At 45.6% G+C, this 20,334-nt stretch overlaps 3 protein-coding genes across 13 annotated transcripts in view; 2 read left to right on the top strand and 1 right to left on the bottom strand.

Moving 5' to 3' along the window:
* The window catches only part of FLVCR2 (FLVCR choline and putative heme transporter 2), a 42,539-nt gene extending 33,699 nt beyond the window's left edge, over nt 1-8,840 (top strand). For 2 of the 3 annotated variants that reach the window (XM_071745953.1, XM_071745956.1), the window contains one exon: nt 7,393-8,840. In XM_071745953.1, the coding sequence (XP_071602054.1) occupies nt 7,393-7,399 (7 nt within the window). In that variant the 3' untranslated portion in view covers nt 7,400-8,840. The remainder of the gene's footprint in view (nt 1-7,392) is intronic. The other variant, XR_011726296.1, reaches the window with a different exon arrangement.
* A 497-nt stretch (nt 8,841-9,337) lies between these two features.
* ERG28 (ergosterol biosynthesis 28 homolog) lies at nt 9,338-11,872 on the bottom strand. Of its 2 annotated transcripts, XM_071745958.1 has the most exons (5): nt 11,604-11,826; nt 11,363-11,453; nt 10,039-10,157; nt 9,766-9,864; nt 9,338-9,629 (listed from the first exon to the last, which is right to left on the bottom strand). In XM_071745958.1, the coding sequence occupies exons 1-4, from the start codon at nt 11,734-11,736 to the stop codon at nt 9,785-9,787; spliced, it is 423 nt and encodes a 140-aa protein (XP_071602059.1). In that variant the 5' UTR covers nt 11,737-11,826; the 3' UTR covers nt 9,338-9,629; nt 9,766-9,784. The 2 variants fall into 2 exon arrangements, with proteins under 2 accessions (XP_071602059.1, XP_071602058.1); XM_071745957.1 differs by having other exon boundaries at nt 9,338-9,864; nt 11,604-11,872.
* Nucleotides 11,873-11,988: 116 nt separating this feature from the next.
* TTLL5 (tubulin tyrosine ligase like 5) overlaps nt 11,989-20,334 on the top strand; it is a 130,267-nt gene continuing 121,921 nt past the window's right edge. For 3 of the 8 annotated variants that reach the window (XR_011726294.1, XM_071745949.1, XM_071745946.1), the window contains exons 1-7: nt 11,990-12,181; nt 12,820-12,982; nt 15,439-15,548; nt 17,352-17,434; nt 18,217-18,323; nt 18,884-19,014; nt 19,569-19,651. Coding sequence is in view for 6 of the 8 variants with exons in the window: in XM_071745949.1 (XP_071602050.1) it covers nt 12,906-12,982; nt 15,439-15,548; nt 17,352-17,434; nt 18,217-18,323; nt 18,884-19,014; nt 19,569-19,651 (591 nt within the window). In the remaining 2 variants the exon portion in view is untranslated. Of the gene's footprint in view, nt 12,182-12,819; nt 12,983-15,438; nt 15,549-17,351; nt 17,435-18,216; nt 18,324-18,883; nt 19,015-19,568; nt 19,652-20,334 lie in introns of all 8 variants that reach the window. The other 5 variants (XR_011726295.1, XM_071745948.1, XM_071745947.1 and 2 more) reach the window with 3 other exon arrangements.

The following is a 20,334-nucleotide window of genomic DNA, read 5'->3' as shown; positions in this document are numbered from 1 at the left end:
GATTTTGGATGAAGCAGTTGAGAAATTGTAGCTGCATGAGCTGGGCAAGCCTGTTTGGGGTATGCTGAAGTTCACATCATCATCTTTGTTAGCAGAACTAGCTTGGTACAATTGCCAGTGTTACCACTGACATCCCAGTTGCCAAAATAGCCCCTGCTAGGCTCAGACATGCTGCTGTATACATGCTTTGTCAAACCCACTTCCATAAAGAAAAAAAGATGGGTCATTGTCATTGGAAACTCCCTTACAAAGGCCCCATATGCAGACTGGACCCACTTCTCAGGGAAGTCTGCTGCCTCCTTGGGCCCAGGTTAAAGATGTGAAGAGAAAGCTTCTTACCCTGATACAGCCCTCAGATTATCTTATTTTTCAGGTAGGCAGAGATGAAGCTGCAAAAAGAATTCCAAGGGCAATGAGGAGAGACTTCAGGGCCTTAACTATTGATTGAGGGATTAGGAGTACAAGCAGTGTTCTCCTTTATCCTTCAGGTTGCAGAGAATGCTGAATAAAGCAATGGGAAGAGCCAGCTGAACAATACCTGGTTCTGAGTTTGGTGTCACCAGCAGCATTTTGGGTTTTTGTATCATGACACCAGGCCTGCTGGTGACAGATGGGGTACACCTGTCTAAAAGGAGGAAAAGGATCTTTGCACAGGAGTTAGCAGGGTGCATTGAAAGAGATTTAAAATAGATTTGAAGGGGGAAAGGGATAAAACCAGGCATGCTAGTGAGGTCTTTTGGTCTAACATCTTAGTGGAGGTAGGTGATGGAGATGCAAGCAAAGATACAGAAGCACCTGAGGATAGTCTTGTAGGAATTAGGGCTCATTCCCTCCTCCCCCTCCAAAAAGGATCAATAACCCAGCTGAAGTGCATCTACAACTATGTATGCAACATGAAGAAACAGAGGAGCTGTGCAGCAGGAAAGCTTCACAGTATGATATAGTTGCCATAAACATGGTGGAATGAGCTGCACAGCTGGAGTGCTTCAATGATGAAGAGATGGGCACAGCAGGTGAGGTGGCCCTGTGTGTTAAGGAGGGTTTTGGTTGCTAGAGCTTAGTCATGGTAATGATAGGGGTCAGTGTTTATGATAAGAATTTGGAGGGAAGGTCAACAAGGCAGATGTCATATTGGGAGTCTGTTATAGATGAACCAACCAGGATGAAGATGCAGATGAAATATTCTATAAGCAGCAGAGAGAAGTCTCACAATTACTAGCCTTTGTTTGCAATTTCCCAGATGTCTGCTGGAAATAAAATAGAGCAGAGAGGAAACAGTCCAGGAGGCTCCTGGAGTGTGTTTTAGATAACTTTCTGACAGCTGGTAAGTGAGCCAACTAAGGGAAGGCACCCTGCTGAACCTGTTGCTCACAGAGAAGGATTTGTGGGTGGTGGTTGAAAGTCTTGGGCATAGGGATCACAAAATGACAGTTTTTGATCTTAGAGAAGTAAGGAGAGGGTGGCAGCAGAACTGCCACCTTGGATTTCCGGAGGCCAGACTTTGACCTGCTTAGGATACTGGTTGACAGAGTCCCTTGGGAGGCAACCCTAAGCGGCAAAGAAGTCCAGAAAGGCTGGACTTTCTTCAAGAAGGAAATATTAAAGGCACAGGAGTGGGCCATCTCTATGTGCCAAAAGAAAAGCCAGCAGGGAAGAAGGGCAGCCTGGCTGAACAAAGCTTTGGCTGGAACTCAGGAGAAAAAGGGGAGTTTATGGCTTTTGGAATAAGGGGCGGGAAACTCAGGGGGACTACAAATATGTTGTTAGGCTATGCAGGGAGAAAATTAGAAGGGCCAAAGCCCAATTAGAACTGGCTACTGCCATAACAAATAACAATTACAATGTTTCTGTAAATGTCTTGGCAACAAAAGGAGAGCTAAGGAGAATCTCCATCCATTATTGGAAGCAGGGGGCACGACAAAGGATGAGGAAAAGGCCGGTACTTAAGGTATTTAAATGCCTTCTCTTCCTCAGTCTTTGCTTGCTGGGTACCCAGTCCCCTGAGCTGAAAGACAGGGATGGGGAGCAGAATGAAGCCCCCATAATCCAAGAGGAGAAGGTTAGCAACCTGCTGCACTACTTGGACACACAGAGGTCTATTGAGCTGGATGGGGTGCACCCAAGGGTGTAGTGAAATGAAGCAATCAGATGTTGCTAATTATGAGGTGGGAGGCGTGAGCTTGTGTTAAGCTCACCTGTGCCCAATTAGGGCTGGACCCAGCTGAGCATGGGCAGGATTGGGCGACCAGTAAAAGGTGAGCTTCCAAATGCATGCTCAGCTCACTCTCGAGCAGCTGGAGGAGAAGGTTAGCTGAGTGTGGAGCAGAAGCACTGAACAAGGCCAGCCAAGTCTAAAGGCAGCAAGATTGGAGCACTGTTTGTGCACCCTGGCAAGAACACCTGTTGGACTTCGAAGCATCGTGCCCCAAGAAAGGTTTGTCTGCTACACCAGGGTACAGAAGGAGCTGGTTGAAGTGCTCACCAAGCCACTTCCCATAATCTATCAGCAGTTCTGGCTAACTGGGAAAGCCCCAGTAGACTGGAGATTAGCAAATATGACACCCATATACAAGAAGGGCTGGAAGGAGGTTCCTGGGAACTATAGACTAGTCAGCCTGACCTTGGTGCTGTTGGAAGTTATGGAGCAGATAATCTTAAATGCTATTATACAACACGTGCAGGACAACCAGGATAGATTTATAAAAGGTAGGTCCTGCTTGACTAAACTGATCTTCTGTGACAAGGTGACTCACGTAGTGGATGAGGGAAAGGCGGTGGATGTTGTCAACTTAGAGTTTCGTAAAGCATTTGACATGGTTTCCCATAGGATTCTCCTTGAGAAACTGGCTGCTCATGCCTTGGATCTGTGTATGCTTTGCTGGGTAAAAACTGGCTGGATTGCTGGGCCCAAAGTGTTGTGGTGAATGGAGTTAAATCCAGGTGGCAGCTGGTGACAAGCAGTGTTCTCCAGCGCTCAGTGTTGGGGCAGACTTGTTCACTATCTTTATCAATAACCTGGATGAGAGGGTTGGGAGCACTCTCAGTAAGGTTGCAGATGAGACCAAGTTGAGTGGGAGTGTTGAGCTCCCTAGGGGTAGGAAGACTCTACAGAGGGATCTGGACAGGTTGGATCGATGGGCCAAGGCCAATTGTATGAGGCTCAGTGAGGCCAAGTATTGGGTCCTGCGCTTGGTTTGCTACAACCCCGTGCAACACCACAGGCTTAGGGAAGAGTGACTAGAAAGCTGCCCAGAGGAAAAGGACCTGGGGGTGTTGGTTGACAGCTTCCTGAACGTGAGCCAGCAGTGTGCCCAGGTGGCCAAGAAGGCCAACAGCATCCTGGACTGTATCAGAAATAGTGTGGCCAGCAGGACTAGGGAAGTGATTGTCACCCTGTACTCAGCAGTGGGGAGGCCACACCTCAAATACTGTGTTCAGTTTTGGGCCCCTCGCTACAATAAAGACATTGAGGTGTGGGAGTGTGTCCAAAGAAGGGCAGTGAAGTAGGTGAAGGGTCTAAAGCACCAGTTCTATTAGGAGCATTTGAGAGAACTGGGTTTGTTTAGCCTGGAGGAAAGGAGGTTGAGGTGTGACCCTATCACTCTCTACAACAACCTGAAAGGAGGTTGTAGTGAGGTGGGTGCCAGTCTTGCAGGTAAGAGGTGACAGAACAAGAGGAAAAGATCTCAAGTTGTGTCAGGGGAGGTTTAGACTGGATATTAGGAAAATTTTCTTCTCCAAAAGGCAGTGAAACTGGCTGCGCAGGGAAGTGGTTGAGTCACCATCCCTGGAGGTATTTAAAAAATGTGTAGGATGTGGCATTTACGAAATATGATTTAGTGAATGACCTGGGAGTGTTAGGTTTATGGTTGGACTTGATCATCTTAAAGGTCTCTTCCAACACAAATTATCCTATGGCTGTTGCAAGGAGAAAGGCTGACACTCAGAGTCAGATGTGAGCTTCCAGGGGATGCAGAGCTGTGGAGTTGTTCAGGCCTCACACTTCCCACCAAAACACTGTATCATTGGCTGTGCAGCCCTTTGGATGACAGTGAGTCTTCCCCTGTCTTGACCCAATGGAGGTGCAGTCCCACAGTCCTGGCAGGCAGCTGGCTTACTGTTTTCTTGGGGGGCCCATCATCCACACAAGTGAACTAACAGAAATCATCTGGTGGAAAACTGTCTAAACTTTTAGGTGGATTTTCAGCTGTTGAGTGGCTTTGGTGCAGAGTAGGACTGTGGAACAGCCTGATTTCCCAGTGTATTAAGGACCACTCAGTGGAAAAACTTAGACAAGGGTCAGTATTTATTAGTCTTGACTCTGCCCAGGAATCACAGCCTTTCAGTGGCTACCTGTCAGAGCATTGTGCCCACACTGCAGGATACTTTTGCTTCTTCCTGCAGGACCTGGCTTGTGTTCACAGGCAACACGTCTTTTATCAGTGCCCTTATCTGCTTACAATTATAATAGATGTTGCAATTACTAGAACTTATGGGAACTAAATTAGCCTCATGGCATAGTGGACACATTGTCGTCTGTTAATGAAGCTGTAATGTTTTCCAACAATCCTCCCACTTCTGTCTGCCTCAGGTCCCAGAGTGTCAGCAGGGTTAGCTTTCTGTATCTCAGGACAGTTGGATCAAATGCCTGTTTTACAGAATAATCAGTCTCTTTGTGGGCTGCCTTTGTTGTTAAAACATTTGAAGCTATTCCAACCATGTGCCTTAAGGTTTCATAGTAGTGTCAGTTGATTCAGCATACATGCTCTGTACAGCCTGTGTCTGCTTGTGGTTTCCAGCATCAGTGCAAACCTTCCTGCATTGATTATTTGCATTATTAAATAAACATCTGTGCTGATTTTTCATGGTTTGCTTTAATTTGGGGCTCAATTGCTCAATTGTTGTAGGCAACGTTTCTTTGGAAATACTTTTAAGCTTGTGTGGGTTTTTAAGAAGGCATTCATCATATATCATTTCGAGTGCAGGATTCCAAAATAGCAGGACTGTCTTTTTTTTCAAACTGGGCTTTGCTAGGCCTCTTTGAAACTTGCAAATTGGATTAGTATGTGCTAAAGGCACTTGAGACCAGTTTGTGTTGGTCTTGTATAGTGGTAGATAAATTGATTATTTTTGTGTGTGAAGAACCTATTCTTGATAGCAGAGAGTGGGGACTAAAGTGGTTTCAGACTTTGTCCAATTTTTTGAATTGTATTAAAATTAAAAATTTTTCTCTGGAGTGTGATGCTACCAGTAGGACTGAGAACTGATGAGTGGATGATTTTGGATGATCAGTGACCTACTCTAGGTTTACAGCCACAGCAAGGGGTTTGTTTAAAATGGGACTGAAGTTCTGCTATGTCCTCACACCATAACGTGTCAGGGCTCAGGTTCAAGTATCTTTTTTTTTTTTTGTTGGTTGGATGGTTGCCTGGATGCAAAGGTGCATCTGATGAATCTCAGTGGAATAACCAAAAGCAAGTTGTTCTTCTGAACCAGCACCAGTATGATTTAAAGGTTGCCTTAGGGGATCAGGGAAAGAATCCACCCTTAGCAGCTTACTGGAGTCCCCTGCAAGCTGTATTGTGTTTACTTTCTGGTGAAATACTGACAATTTAAAAAAAAGTTGCTGGAATTTTGCATAGTAGATACAAATGGTGTATACCTCATCCCCTGCTTCCCAAACTTTGCTGCTCCTGTTCTGTGCTTACTGTGTGGCAAGCAGCCTTCTCCTCCTATCCCAGAGCCATGAGCAGGCTGTCTGTGTGTGCTTTCTAGTCCTGTGATTCCCAGCTGTGAGAGCAGCCTTCCTTTCCTAAGGCTGTGCAGGCCCGCAGGCTGCCTGGTCTCCTAAATCTGCATTCCGTAAAATCCAGAGCAGGTGAAGTTGGTGGTCAGAACGCAGAGGTGCTTGGGAGGCCTATTCAGAGTTGCCAGAGTGCTTCCATGATGCATTCTGGTGGGGTTTACCAAGCCTAATATCAGCTTTCCCCTTACTCCTACCTCTGACAATACTCCAAGCACCCCCCCTGCCCCTCCTGCTGGTAAGAGTTCCCTCCTTCAACTTCCCTGGCTTTTGCTTCCAGGCATCTCTGAAGCTTTCCTGACCTCACTCCTCTGCTTTGGGATGTTGCAGCTGAACTGTGTAAAACCCTTTCCCCTGCAATTTGTGTGAAACTTTGGTCTCTTGCTTCCATGCTGCCTGGAGTTCTCTTGAACTGCACTGGAGATATGACCCTCTTTCCTGTGCACCTCTGACTCCTGCGTCAGATGTCAGTCTTACCCCACAGTGAGTTAACTCAGAGCCCAGGCTGTGGAAGATTCCACATTTACTCTTACAAATCTGCATGCTGTCTTCTGAATCGGTGACAATTGTGGTGTCTCACTGTAAGCTGAGTCAGGCCTTGGAGGAGTATCTGAAATCCCATGAGGAAAGAAGACTCCAGTCTAATCATAACACACCCCACAAAGGCTCAGCAGAGGAGCTTGTCAAGCAGCCCAGAGTATGGTGATAATTGGGCATCAGTCCTTGTTTTTCTTCTGGGAAATGACTCTGCAATGCCCTCCATCTTAAGGGAAGAGATTGTAGGATGGTTCCAGTAATTCAGCTAATTCTTCTATAAGATTTATGCAGAAAAAATTCATGTATATTTGCCTTTTATTTCTTATGGCTGTTTAAGATACAAGTAATGAACTTTGAAAAAGACCATTTCAGTACCACTTTGTGGAATTATTGCAGCCATTAGTCCAAGGTAGGGACAGGGAAGATGTGATGAGAGGGTGCCAGCCCTGAACAGGGGGTGGGGATGAAAGGACTTGAATATGAGCAGAACCAGCAATCTGTCTAGGAGTTGAAGGAACCCTCAAACATGCCAGAGTAAGGGCAGAGAGGAGCTAGTTGCTATGCTGAGCCTCCTGAGTCTGCACAAGATACAGGTGCAGTCTCTGGTGCTTGCACAGACACTGCACTGCCCCAGGACTTGAAGGAGGAGTTCCCAGTTTCTTCCCTTGCTCAGGGAACTGGCCCTATCACTTTGCTGCTTCGAGGCTGATCTTGTGCCACAGTGAAATGTTTTCAGGGAGCTGGCTGTGGGGTTGATACCTGGGCCTGTACAGTTTCTGGGAATTAACTGTAGTCTGAGGAGTACAGCAAGTAGCTTAAGGGAAGTGGAAGCCTTGCTCTTCCCTGCTGCCCCAGTTCCCCTTGTCTGGGCAGCAGAAGGATCAGAAATGGAGAAGGGAACCAGGTATACATTCTGAGGATGGTGATTCTTTGGGGATTTCTGCACATTAGCAGAGAGCTGTGAATTAGTTAGCTTCTGGCCAGCTCATCTCTTTGAAGCTTGGGTCTGGCCAGTCAGGATATTAACCATTGTTTTTCTGTCTGACTTGCAGAAAGTGATGCCAGAAACCTGCACTGATCCCATAATCCTTGAGGAATCAAAGCTATGAAATGTGAGGGCTGGCAGAGCTTGGAGATGCAGCCCCCTTCATTCCCAGCTTTGTTACCTGCACAATCCTCCTGTTATGAGCACACCATGGCAGGGGTCAGCCTCAGGACAGGAGTTCGGTGAACTGCTTGTGGACGGAGTGAGTGAAAGAGCAAAACAGAAGACAGTTGCTCTCTTCAAGTTATACCTCTGAATCTTGCTGTTTCTGAGACTTTGCTGCCTGGGAAGAAAAGTTGGGAAAACCCACTGCTTCCACCCCATTCCACCATGTACTCTTGGAAAAGAAAAAGCACACATGCTGAGAAAAAACATCATCATAGTTCCAGAATAGACCTGAGCATTTGAGGGTGTCTCCTCAAAGACAAGCTGTGACATCAAATGCAGAAGCTGGACCATGCCTACTCTGTGAGCAGCCCTGGTGAATCTTTCAAAGTGGCTCTCAGGGATTTCTCTGTCTCAGTGCCCATAATGCTGTGTTGTGTGGATGATGGTAGAGGCCTCAGCACATCACAAAGCACTGCCAGCCCTTATTTTATTACATGGCTTTCCCAGATGAAGCACACAACCTCTACTCAAAATTCACAGCAGTTGCCCTGATATTTCTACATATTAGGAATAATTGATACCAATATGCCTCCTCCTACCTGGAGGCAAGAACTAGTTCTGCAGCTTTGGTTGAAACTCCAGCCTATGCTCAGCTCATCACTACACCAGCATCATGATTGAGTCAAACAATGAGCTCCCTGGGCTGAGGACTGTGTCTTCCTCTTAAGTGATAAAGTGCCTTTTGTATATTTCAACACTACATAATTTGTGAAGTGTTATATTCTGATAACCTGCCAAGGCTGAATTGCTCTTCACAGCCACAAAGAGGGGCTTGAGTATGATGGGAATTTCAGATTTGCTCCAGTGTGGAAGCTTCCCACTTTATAACAGAAAACAGAAACCCTCTTACCAGGACTTGTGTCTCATAGACACTGCTCCTCTGTATGCCGTTTCTCTTCTAAACCTTATGTCCCTTCTCCTTCCTTTTCAGCACCTCTCCACTGGTGGAGACATCCAAGTGTCCTTATACTCCTTAAATCATGCATTTATGCAGCTATCTCTGGAGGAGGTGGAAGGGTGGGGACACAGGACAAAAAACATGACCAGGGAAAGGATACAGATAGTCCTGACATACCATTTTGACAAGACATTTTTGGGGTGAAATTAATCTTTCAACATATCAAAAAGAGTACTATATTTGATAGGTTGGGATTAAGGATGGAGGTATGACTTTTCAAGATAAATTTTTATATAAAACAGAAATGTTTAAATTTTTATAAAAAATAAAAATATTTTGAATGTAAAATGAAACTTGATACATTCATATTAAATGGTTGAAACAGCCTACATCTGTTTTAATTGGCTGAAATCCTTTACAGAATAGAAAAAAATCTCTATGCCCAGTGCTACTGTTGTATTCTTCTGTGTTTTTCCTGCCCTCTGCATGTGAACTGTCTTCCCAGCTGGAGATCCTGATGGTTCCTTTCTACCTTTTGTGTACTGCCCATCTGCTTTGGGCATTATTTCATTTAGGGCTAAGCAATCTGTTCCTGGTTTTTTCATCTTCTATAGTTTGCACACAGTTTGCTGTCACCAGTATCTTGCAAAAGCAAGAGCTGCAACAACTTTCTTGGTGGGTGTGTGTGTACACATGGTAGTGTGATATTCACTTGTCCAGTCAGACCTGGAACTTTGAGGGAAGTGACAGGGTGAAAGGTGACAGGGAAAAGTGGATTTGCTGTGAAGAGAGATTTATCCTGCAACAGAGTAGAAACTGTGTTTGCTCTGACATTGTACATCTTCTACCTGCTGCTGTGTAGCAGAAAGACAGACATTGCACTCTGCAGTTTTCTGTCATTTATTAGAAATGGCCCCTAAAGAACACACACATGCATGTTACATAGCAGCACCAGGGGCAGCACATGTTCTTTCTCTCTGGTCCAAAATGTTCAGTGGATTCTGAGTAGCTCTATACCTCCTCCTCACAGGTACACTGGGAGAGAAGCCCTTAAGTGCCCTGGACATGCCTGAGACACTTTGCTATCCTCTGAGAAGAGTCACCAACTGCCCCCCTGCAAGCTGTGACACAGACTCCTCTGGGACTTGGTCTTTGACATGAGTCAGCTGAAACATTGCCTGGACAAGAAAAAACACTTGGCAATGAAGAATGATTGACAAGAGTCCAACACTGATCCACCGGTGGGATTGGTATCCTGGAGAAGTTAAGCTGAGCTTTAGTGGAAATTTGACAGTGAAGACAGACAATGCTGACCTACACAGGGCCCTCAGCTTCAGTTTTTCTTCTTGTTTTGTGACAGTGCTTCTACTTCCAGGTACTGCAGCCCAATCAACATTCCCAAGATAGAGAAACCTGTGATGGAGACAGAGGATGAGTTGTGTAGAAAATGCTGGACAAGAGACCAGACATTCCCTCCCCCCTTTCCCTTTCTATCATTAGCTCATAGCCCCATGGGGAGTTTTTCTGTGGGGGGGATCATAGCTCCGAGGAAGAGTTTGTGAGGGGAGGATGCAAAGCTCTACTTACTTGCTACCATGAGAGGTGCCATAACTCCAATTGTCAAGGCTGCAGTGTGGTAAATGAAGACCTCAGACAGGAAGTGAACAAGGGCCAAAAAGAAGGTGAAAAGTGTGATGTAATAGAGGCTGTTGGAGAGCAGAAAGAAGCAATTATCTTATTGCCCATACAGTGTACGTAAACATGGCTGAATGGAAAACAGGTAAACCTACGTGCTACCCTGTGTGTCCTCACTGTGGCAGCACAGGAGGCACTGGGTCCCTTGCCTAGTGAGGGGCAAAAGCTCCCTGGTCAACATCTGAGAGGAGATGGGATATCGTGTTCAATGATGCATTGAAAGTTACAGGCATTTTGTGGCCTGAAGGCAGGCGAGGGGAGGAGAGCAAGGGCTGGGCATCGGTGAAGTAAGAAGCACTTGTGCACACAAAAAGAGGGTGAGGATTAGATAAGAACTAGGGCAACAGGACTTGGCTGATGCCAGGCCAGGCTGCATCACCCAACAGACCTTCCCACCTGTGCTCTGCTACCCTCTAGGGGCCACAGGTGTGGAAAGGAAATCAGGTCCACGAGATTCAAGAACAACTGGCTTCATGGTCATTCATATTGCCATCACTCCCTAAAAACAAATAATTGAGTCCCTGGGCCTTCCTATCACAGCCTAGGCAATCCAAGGACATGTTGCTGGGTGAACAGTGACTTCTAGTGCAGGACTGAAGGAGATGGTGAAAAAAAGAGCAAGTTCTAGTAACTTTCAACACAGGCTTTGTCTAGCACAGACCCAGAGTCGGCTTGCTTGGAAAACCCTCTCAAAATACTTCTGTTAACACACACAGAAATGGCCTGCCTCCCAACTCAGCATCAGATATTGTCCTCAGTCCCAGATAAGAGAATACAGAAGAAGGCCGTGGGTTAAGACCACAGCAAGGGGCCTCTCAACCTGTCTCAGTCTGGCTATAATAGGAAAAGAAGTACTGAGCATCAGTCAAGCCGTTAGCATTGGTATAAAGCATTAACAACTGCTTAAATGTCAGAGCAGTAACAGAGCCGTTAGAACTTGTGACCCAAATTCTCAGAACTACCAGCTACTGCCTGATCTAAGAAGCAGAAGTCAAATATGCAGGTTTTGCTCACAGAGGCCAAGGGCAGCATCAGTTAACACACAAATCCTGTGCTGTGCTATTTAAGCTTTTTTCGGGGGAACGCTTGCAACCCTATAGCGAGTTCAGGAACAGCTCTTTGATTCCCTGCCTCCCCAGCACCGCCCTCTAAGCCAGCTGCTCAGGCTGTCACCAGCAAGCAAACCCTGGGATTTCTCTGGTGCTCGTTTACGTACGTTCTGTTGCGGATGTCGATGGCGCAGAGACAGCGGATCACAGATGACAGCAGGGTCCAGACGCCAAAGGTCCGGGCCTGGAGCGCGTTCACTGTGCAGAGAAGGGGGGAGTACATGGGAGACCACGCACCGTCCCCGCCACCCCCAGTCCCCGCAGGCAGCCCCTGAGGAGGGGCCCCGACGAGGGTTCCAGGGCTGGGAGGAGACTCCCGTGCCTTGGGACGGCCGGCGCGGCTCTTACCGAGGCCGGGGCTGGCGGTGTACAGCTTCTCCGAGAGGAAGCTGTGGTCGCGGAAGCTCTGCAGGGTGTTACCGGCAGCGATGACGGACACCATCACCAGCCAGCTGCGCAGCACGTTCAGGAACCGGCTCATCCTGGCGGCCAGGCCGCTGCCCGTTACCGGCCGCGCTCTCCCACCTGGGCCCGAGCCCCGCCCTCTCCCGCAGCGCGCGCCGCCGCCCAGCACTCCGGTTGGGCGCGAGGGCGCCGCTCCATCCACGCGCCACGCTGACGTAAGAACCTCCTCCGCCAATCCAATCCTTCACCTCCCGGGACACGGCCCCGCCCCTCCCTGGCCCCGCCCGGCAGGCGGGAGGAGGCGGAAGCGGCGGCAGCGGCGCGCGGAGGGGGAGAGGCCGAGTGTGAGGCCGGGCGCGCGGCACAACTGTCGCGCCTGCGCAGCGGGGCGGGGCGGGTCCGTCTGCCGCCGGTTGTTGTAGTAACGGGGAAGCGGCGGGGGGGGCCGCGGCTGCTGGGCCGCGGCGGCTGCCGGGCCGCTCGCCCCTGCCGGGCCGCTCGCCCCTGCGATGCAGGAGCAGGTATGAGGGAGCTGCTGTCTCATGGCGACCGGGCCGGGAGTCGTGGCTCCTCGGGCGTTCCCTGCCGTTCCCTGCCGTTCCCTGCCGTTCCCTGCCGTTCCCTGCCGTTCCCTGCCGTTCCCTGCCGTTCCCTGCCGTTCCCTGCCGTTCCCTGCCGTTCCCTGCCGTTCCCTGCCGTTCCCTGCCGCTTTTGGTTCTCCTGGGGCCGCCTCAGGCCGCCGGGCTCAGGCCGCCGCGGGGCGGGCGGGGCCCCAGCCTCCCCTCCGGGTTTGGTGGTGCCTGAGGATGTGTTACAGAGCCTGGTCGACCCCGGGCGGCGGGGGAATCGGCGCCGGAGAGAAACAGGCGCTTTCCTTTCGGGCCGGGCCTGGCCAACCTGGCGCGGTTCTGCGGCCGGAGGCCGGGCAGGGCAGGGACGTGCCAGAGCGCCTGAGCAGTTCTCGGGCAGGTGGGACTAATCTGCTGGAGGGTGATACTACTGCCTACACTCCTCTGGCTGAGAGGTGATTTACAGCCTGTAACAAGCTTGTTGATAGTGCTGAGAGAAATATGTATTGACAGGAGGTGGGAGTTAAGTTACCTAATTTCTCTTGCTGTCCTGCTTTACTATGCATTCATGTTTTCAATCCTTATTTTAGGTAACTACTCTTGCAGGATCCCTTGAATCTACAGGAAGAATCTCAGAGGCTACTGACAGTAGGCTGTATGAAAACTCCCAGAGGAAATGCCAGTTGGGATGGCTCGAGATCTGGAGGAAACTGCTTCATCCTCAGAGGAGGAGGAAGATGTAGATGAGCTGGAGTAAGTAGGAAAAAAACATAACTGTTGCAGGAACCAAAAGGAAATAGCAGTATTTCTACTCATTTGAAAAGACAGTTGCATTCCTTACCCTCGTCCTATCTATAAAAAAGAAGATGGTTGGTGGGCATGCTACCTGCATTTGTAGCCTAAAACCCAACCAAATTCATCAAGGTTGGAGATGTAGCTCTCCCTTGGCTACTCTAAAGTCTGTAGTGTCATTGATCTCTTTCTGTCATGTTTCTAAGCTGGGAACTTTCTGGATGTTGTTCAACAAAATTAAGGAAATTAACATACTTATTTTTTAATGTTTAGTTCTTTGTTTTTCCTTTACTTTTTACTTGCTGCAGAGAATAGAAATGTACTGTAGATTGAGTTTCAATGTTTTATGTCCCGTTTTGAAAATTGTCTTGTGACAACTCAACACCTAGAGTTCTTATTACTTACTATTTCCTGTTTGTGCCATCTTTGTTTAGTAACTTGTTTTATCTTTGCTTGTGAAGGAGTCGTTCCTGCTTTTTTTTCCCAGAGTGGAATCTCTTTTCCATTTCAGACAAACTATAATATGTCCTGTTTGTTTTATTTTGTGTGTGGATAGTAAGTGACTGTCCAAGGCATTTAGAGGAATGTTGCTTTATACTAGGTTGTTGGCTTAAACTTGCCAGACCCTCATGGCAGGGAAGGTCCAGAACTGCTGTCACCTAGAATGTAATTTTAACAATGTGTCTGCATCAAGTGGCCAGGGGTCATGCCAGGAATCAATGACTGTCACCTGGAGGATTGAGCCTTACTGCAAATCCTCAGGACAGGCTTAACATAAACTCTCCTCCTGTTGCTCAGCTCCTTTCCCACTTACATAAGGCTCTGGCCTGTAGTGTAAATTCTGGAAGCTTCTCTGGTCCCTTCCAGTTATAACAGCTAATTACATTTCAGTAGTTGGTTAATTTATTTTTTTTTTTATTTTAGTAGTGGTAGAAGTAGATGGGAGTGCTGCAGAATTAATTTCTCTGAGTGACAGTGGCAATAGCTTGGCTAGGAGGACCAAGGTTACACTTCATAATACTTACTTGTTCTAGCATCAGAAAGTTGCCCTGTTGTCTCCATTCCTGTCTTCTAAGTGTAGGAAGTGTTTTTTCTTTTGTAGCTTCTGCAGTTTCTCCATGCCTCTGGCAGACAGTAATCTTGCACATTCTATAGACAAATACTTCTATGTATGTCTGTCAGTCTTTGTATTTTTTCTTGTCTGTCTGGAGACATGTTTCTCTAACCTGCTTTCTGTTAACTTTTTTGTGTTTCCATTTCCTTGTACACTGAGTAATAAGCAGTATGAGTTTTATTTTCTTAAGGAGATTGATAGGTTTTCTTTCTGTGATCTTAGGATTTTATCTAACATATCTTTTTTTTTTTGTGTGTGTGTGTGTGAGTGCTAATTTCTCTGAGGAGATGATAGTTCCTAATGCAGTCTTGCTGTTTTGGACAGAACCAATAACTTTATTTCAGAACCTTTATTTTGTAGCTAGACTGGCTAGCTGGCTTGGGGACATTGTTGTTGAATTCTGGGTTTGCATTCCACTGCATCTGGCAGAAATTTAAAAGGACGAACACAAGTTTATATGTTGTTTTGAGTCAAGCCTGTTCTAGCCTTAAGCTCTGCATGAGTGCCTTTTGGACATGTTCAGAGTTCAGAATTATAATAAGGCAGTATGCACTGATTTACAGTTCTTAAACTGGAGACTGGAACCTGCATTGTCAGGTCTGGTTGTGGGGATGCCAGCAATTATGGTTCATCCTGAATTGCAGATCCTGTTTTCAGGCTATAAATCCAGAGGACTGTAACTGTGAAAATTCATGGGGTTTCTCCCAAATTATACTCAGTAAAATAAATACTAATTAAACAGAACTCTGACTTTACCAAGACGAGCTCAAAGAGGATAATCTGGAAGATTCCCTTTATAGCTGAGTAGCATGGGTGCCCAGTGTTTGCATGTGAGTTGGTGCTGTAATAACCACAAAAACATGCCTGAAATGCAATGAGTAAAACATAACTGGGGACATAAGCACTGGGAAGCTTGGCCCTTACTGGAAGATCACTGAACCTCTTGTTTGCACCTATATTTCAGGGATTCATCCAGGTGTAGTTTACCACTGTGCTTTTGATTGCACAGCAAGGCAGGAATCTCAAGCATGCTGTCTCTAACTTCATCACAGGGCTATGTCATCTGAAACAGATGTTACACTGGTCAAATGCAAAAGGACAGGCAACAATTAGAATGAGAAATGTCTTTTTCTACACCCCAACTGGAAGTCACTTGAGCATATTTACAATCCTCCTCATCAATATTCCATTATTTTCCTACAGTGTGTTTGCCTGTGCCCTGCCCACAGACTAGGTGGGCAAGTGTGCAGAATCATTGGGTATATGAGGCTCAGCAGCTGCTTGTACTGTCTTGCTGTTTCAGGGATCATCCATGCATCAAGTGGACTGGTGGTGGCTGCAGGCGGATCCCAGTCTTGGTGTTTCATGCTGAAGCCATTCTGACCAAGGACAGCTACCTCCGCCTGATTGGAGGTGGGTGCAACTGTGTGCCAGCTTCTGACCTCAAAGAATGAGGGTGGAAGTCTCTTACTTGACTCTTCTCTGTGTGGTGGGGAAGATGACATGGTAGGAACAAAATTACAATCTTCTCATTTCTCTGGGCACTGAGATGTTCAGAAATGCTTGAGGAGTTGGTGAGTGTTTATCACATCTTTGGGTTGGGACAAGTATCTATATTTGTCCCTCCACTGGGTGTTTTGGGTTGGAACTATCTGCTTGCAAATCAAAGTGCTGGAACTTATGAGAAGAACATAAATTCACTACTTGGTGGATAAGAACTTACAATCAGTTGTTTCTGTGAGTTTTGAGAGAGTAGTGAGCTGTAGTAACAAATCTCTGCATGTACAGCCTCACAACTGTGAGTAAGGCCATAATCAAATAATTGCTGCTCTGGCTTTACTTGAGTTGGGAGACCAAGCCTGTTAAATGTCAGCTAGGGAGGGCAAGGTTGACACTAAATAAGAAGCAGAGTTGTTTTAAACAGTCACTCAGGATTGCAAGAGTTAGTACTTGTGGGTGTGTACAGCTGGGAGCTTTTTGTGGATGTGCTGAGTTGGAGAAAGGCTAAAATCTACTCAGCTTTTTTGTGGAGATGTTGATGCTTTCTTCTTTTGCTTCTCCCTTTCTTAGGTAATTGGTGCTCTCATTTCTAATATCCTATCCAAGCAAAATTGCTCACTAGGGTAAGGGGTGGAGAAGGTAATTTGTGTGTGGAAACTCCTGATCCTTTTCATGGGAGTTAAAGTACATGAATGGTGGCAGAAGCTGATGGTAACTGTATCTTGTATCCCAACTGCAGTATGGCATCTCTTCTGCTTTCTCCCAGGAGGTAGAGGCTTTTTATGGGTTAACAAGTCTACTGTTTAATTGTTAAATTTCCTTGAGCTTTGTAAAGTCTCAGGTTATGATACTTCTTACCCTTTTCTTTAGACTTAGTTTTATTGGTAGGACATATTTCCTGGGGTTTAATCATCTTCCTTTTCTCTGTATGAACATATTTGAAAAGTGTGTTTTCCAAGAGATTCTGTATTCTAGTATTGCAATTTCTGTCTCTGCTTTATTTGAACTCTGATGGATCATCATGTCCTTTTGTATGACAATTGGCCTATAGTCTTGCTACTTGCTTTCTTTTTGTCTTATGCCTCCAGTGTTGCTTACTGCTTTGTTTTTATGACTTTATACTTGGGTCGTGAGTTTCTCTTTTTGTTTCCTTGTCCTACTTACTTTGTTTCCTAATATTTTTGCAGTTATCAGTACAGGTGAATGAGATGTGATGACAAATTCATTGTTTTGAGTATTCAGGACCTAAAAAGTTATCATGTAAGCTAGTGATGTCAGTGAGGGACTTATGGCATGACTACTTTTTATTAGGAATACCAGTCTTGAAGAGAGAGCTGAAATCATGTTTGAAGTGTTATAAAACATTTTAAATAAAAGAGCAGTTTAAAAAAATAAAAATCTGTGCCTTTGTTAGGATGTCCTGTGATTTGTTTTACTACAATAGGTTTCAGTGATGCAGAAAGGTTTTGCCTAGGGATTGATTGGGGTCAGTTCAATGGCACAGTTGGTGTAAATGCCCAAAGAGATGGACAGGCATTTCCTACCACCCTTTGTCTGTTAGGTGCTGCTACTTTTTGGATGCTCCTCTGTGGATGAAGTGCAGCTGTACTGTGCTGATTCCTGTGGTGCTTTTCTCTCTTCTTTGGTAATACAGGTAACTTGGGTTTATTCTTCTAGTTGCAGACTCTGACATTGTGTCTCTCACCCTCTTAACAGAGCGGTACCACTTGTCGTACAAGATTGTGCGAACCGACAGCCGGCTGGTTCGAAACATTCTGGCGGCCCATGGGTTCCAGGAGGTGAGTGCATGAACTTCAGATCTGTTTATGAGCTGGGATGTGAGGTGGTGATGGTGATGTTGATTGTTATGCTTTGGGATTTTTTTGTTTTGTTTTGTGGTTTGTTTATTTTTCCTCTGGATGAGAACCAGGAAGTTGCTGTGGATGCACCTGGGTTTTTTTTTCCACATACTCTGCAAGTTGGACAGGAAATTTGTTGTGATTTTCACTCTCTAAGGCGTGCCCTTTAGCCTTAAGCCTGCAAAATTAGGGAATACGGGATGCTCAAGTTCAGTCATGTTTTTTCTCTTCTTGTGTTTAAAGTATCATCTCACACCCTTGGAAAGATCTGAAAGATTTAATTTCTCAACCTTTGCACATTCAGAAGCATTGATGTAGTGTTTCCCTTTTCTCTTCTAGCACCTGTCTTGCTCTAAAGAATATCCCAAATGCAGCTAATGACAATCTGAGAAATATGTGTGTGTGGTAGGTTTTCTTCTGAGTAACATCAAATTAAGGAAGTGTCTCACAAGTTTCCTGAAGAAACTTAAAATGCTTTACAGATTGGGTTTAAACAGCCTTTGAAAAGGACCACGAGTTTGTTTAGGGAAGTATGACATGGTTGTTCCCCAGCACCATCATACAATAGTGTAAGACAGGAGTCTGGCTAGAGTCTAGTATCAGAGATGGGTAGAGGAGATTGTTATGCTTTGCTTTCATGAACATAAGGTAGGACCTGTGGTAGTGCTTTCCATTAGTTCTCTGTTTTTTAATGCATGTAGTGGTTTTATTTTGCTTTTCAGGTGCATCCTAGTAGCAGCAATTATAATCTCATGTGGACAGGATCACACTTGAAGCCCTACTTGCTTCGTTCCCTTACAGATATACAGAAAGTCAATCATTTTCCTAGGTAAGGCCTTGGTATCATGTTTCACTGAACAGCTTTGTGATAGGTTGCAAAAATCTCAACATAGGCAGCTCTAAAACAAATAGACTGTGCATGAGCTGGTAAGGTCCCAGTGCAGTGACCTGTGCCACATGATGTCTGTATGCTGAACAGCCTTTGTGGTTTTGAAGAGGTAGTATGTGAACTGGAGTGCTTGTCTGTAGCTGAAATGCTGGATTTTTTATGTTTGTGGGTTTTGTTTTTTGTTTTTTTAAAAATTATTTAGTGGTAAAAGTAAAGTATTTGGGGCTTCGATGGAGATAGTCATATGTTACCTGCTAAAATTTACAAACACTGTTATAACAGTTTGCAGTGCTCCAGTCTGACCTCAGAATTGCAAGAGGTACTACAGATGAGAATGGATATTAATAGGGCCATAGAACAGTAAAACTGAAGAGTACTTGCAGTTAGGATTTAGATGTCTGATGGGGTTACAGATACTTTAGGAGGAATGATTACTGTAAAGTGGGAGTTTTTTTATGTGAGGGGGAAATAGATATCAACCTCTTCTTTTGGTACTTCAGGTCATATGAACTGACACGAAAAGACAGACTGTACAAGAATGTCTGTCGTATGCAGCTGGCCCACGGATTCAAGACGTTCCATATCTTACCTCAGACCTTCATCCTCCCGACAGAATACCAGGAATTCTGCAGTAAGTGAATGGCTGATGCCCAGACCTAAAGCAAAATAACTGGGTGAGGGAAAAGGAACTATTTTTAATATCTGAGACTCTTGATCATGCCAATGGTTAAACAAAAAAAATCAAAAGAAGCTGGAAATATAGTGGGAAAGGGCCAATATGATTTGATACTTTACATAATTTCTACTTTGCTGTTTGCACCATGCCTGCCTAAATCCTCAAGAAATTGATGTGAGCTTAAGGCTCCAGACTTGGAGTATAGTTTTTGGTGTATAGTGTTGCTGATGATCAGCTTCATGATACATCTGACTAATGTCTGGGACTACTGAAGAGAGAAGTTCAAAAGGAAGCATGAATCTATCTGAGTATCAGGAGGGGCTTCGGTGGGGGACAGTTATAATTCTAATGAGTCCTATGAGATCAAATAGAGCATCACAAAACTAGAGTTTCATCTTCTTGCAGAGTTCTCTAAAACTTTTATTGTAGGCAACATTCTTGATTCTTTCTCCTCTGTAAATAAGCAAAATGGAAGATGTTTCATACTTGTTCTTTTTTCTTTTAACCAGATACCTATTCTAAGGACAGAGGCCCATGGATAGTGAAGCCTGTGGCATCTTCCAGGGGTAGAGGTGTCTACCTGATAAACAATGTAAGTGTTCAGCAAAAGGATTGCTCTTCAGTAACATTGTCTGCAAAAATATTCCAGCTTCCCCACAAGGGGCATGGAAATACCTAACCAGACACTGGCTCTGCTCTGGATTTCAACCATGCATTGGTGAGCAGTTCAACAGTCCTGAGCAACTGGCAAAGCTTGCCTGGGCCTGTGCTGTGTAACCAAAGTAAGTCTATTTCTTTGTATGCTGTGCTTGCCTTGCAGCCTGGTTTCACGTCTTAGCTTATTATGAGCAGGTTCATATTCCCTGGAAATCTATGCTGCTTGATGCTGTCCCTGGGGCTGACAGTAAGCTGGCCTTGGAAAGATTTGCAGAACTCTCTTTTTTTCCCTGTGCAACCTAAATGGTCCTCAAACAGTCCTCTTGTCTCCCTCCCCCCCCCTGGGATTCACAGTTAAAATGAAACCTAAAGTGATACAGTAGCATGTGTATCAGTCTTAGAGCTGTGTAATCTAAATGCACATGTGCCCTAGTTGAGGTTTAATGGGGATGATTCTTTGTGCTGCTCATAGTGTCTTTTGCCCTTTTTGGGCTTTGCAGAGAGTTAGGTTGTCATAGGTAACAAATACATCTGAGCAGGAGCCAAATATGAGGGGATTCCAATAAATACTCTCAGCTGCAAAACTGATTGGTGAGACATTTTGTTTTCACTCAAACC

Source organism: Heliangelus exortis, chromosome 5 (assembly GCF_036169615.1).
Source record: "Heliangelus exortis chromosome 5, bHelExo1.hap1, whole genome shotgun sequence".
NCBI classification, from domain to species: Eukaryota; Metazoa; Chordata; class Aves; order Apodiformes; family Trochilidae; genus Heliangelus; species Heliangelus exortis.
The sequence above is the reverse complement of the archived record's forward strand: the minus strand, read 5'-3'. Positions and strand labels throughout refer to the sequence as shown.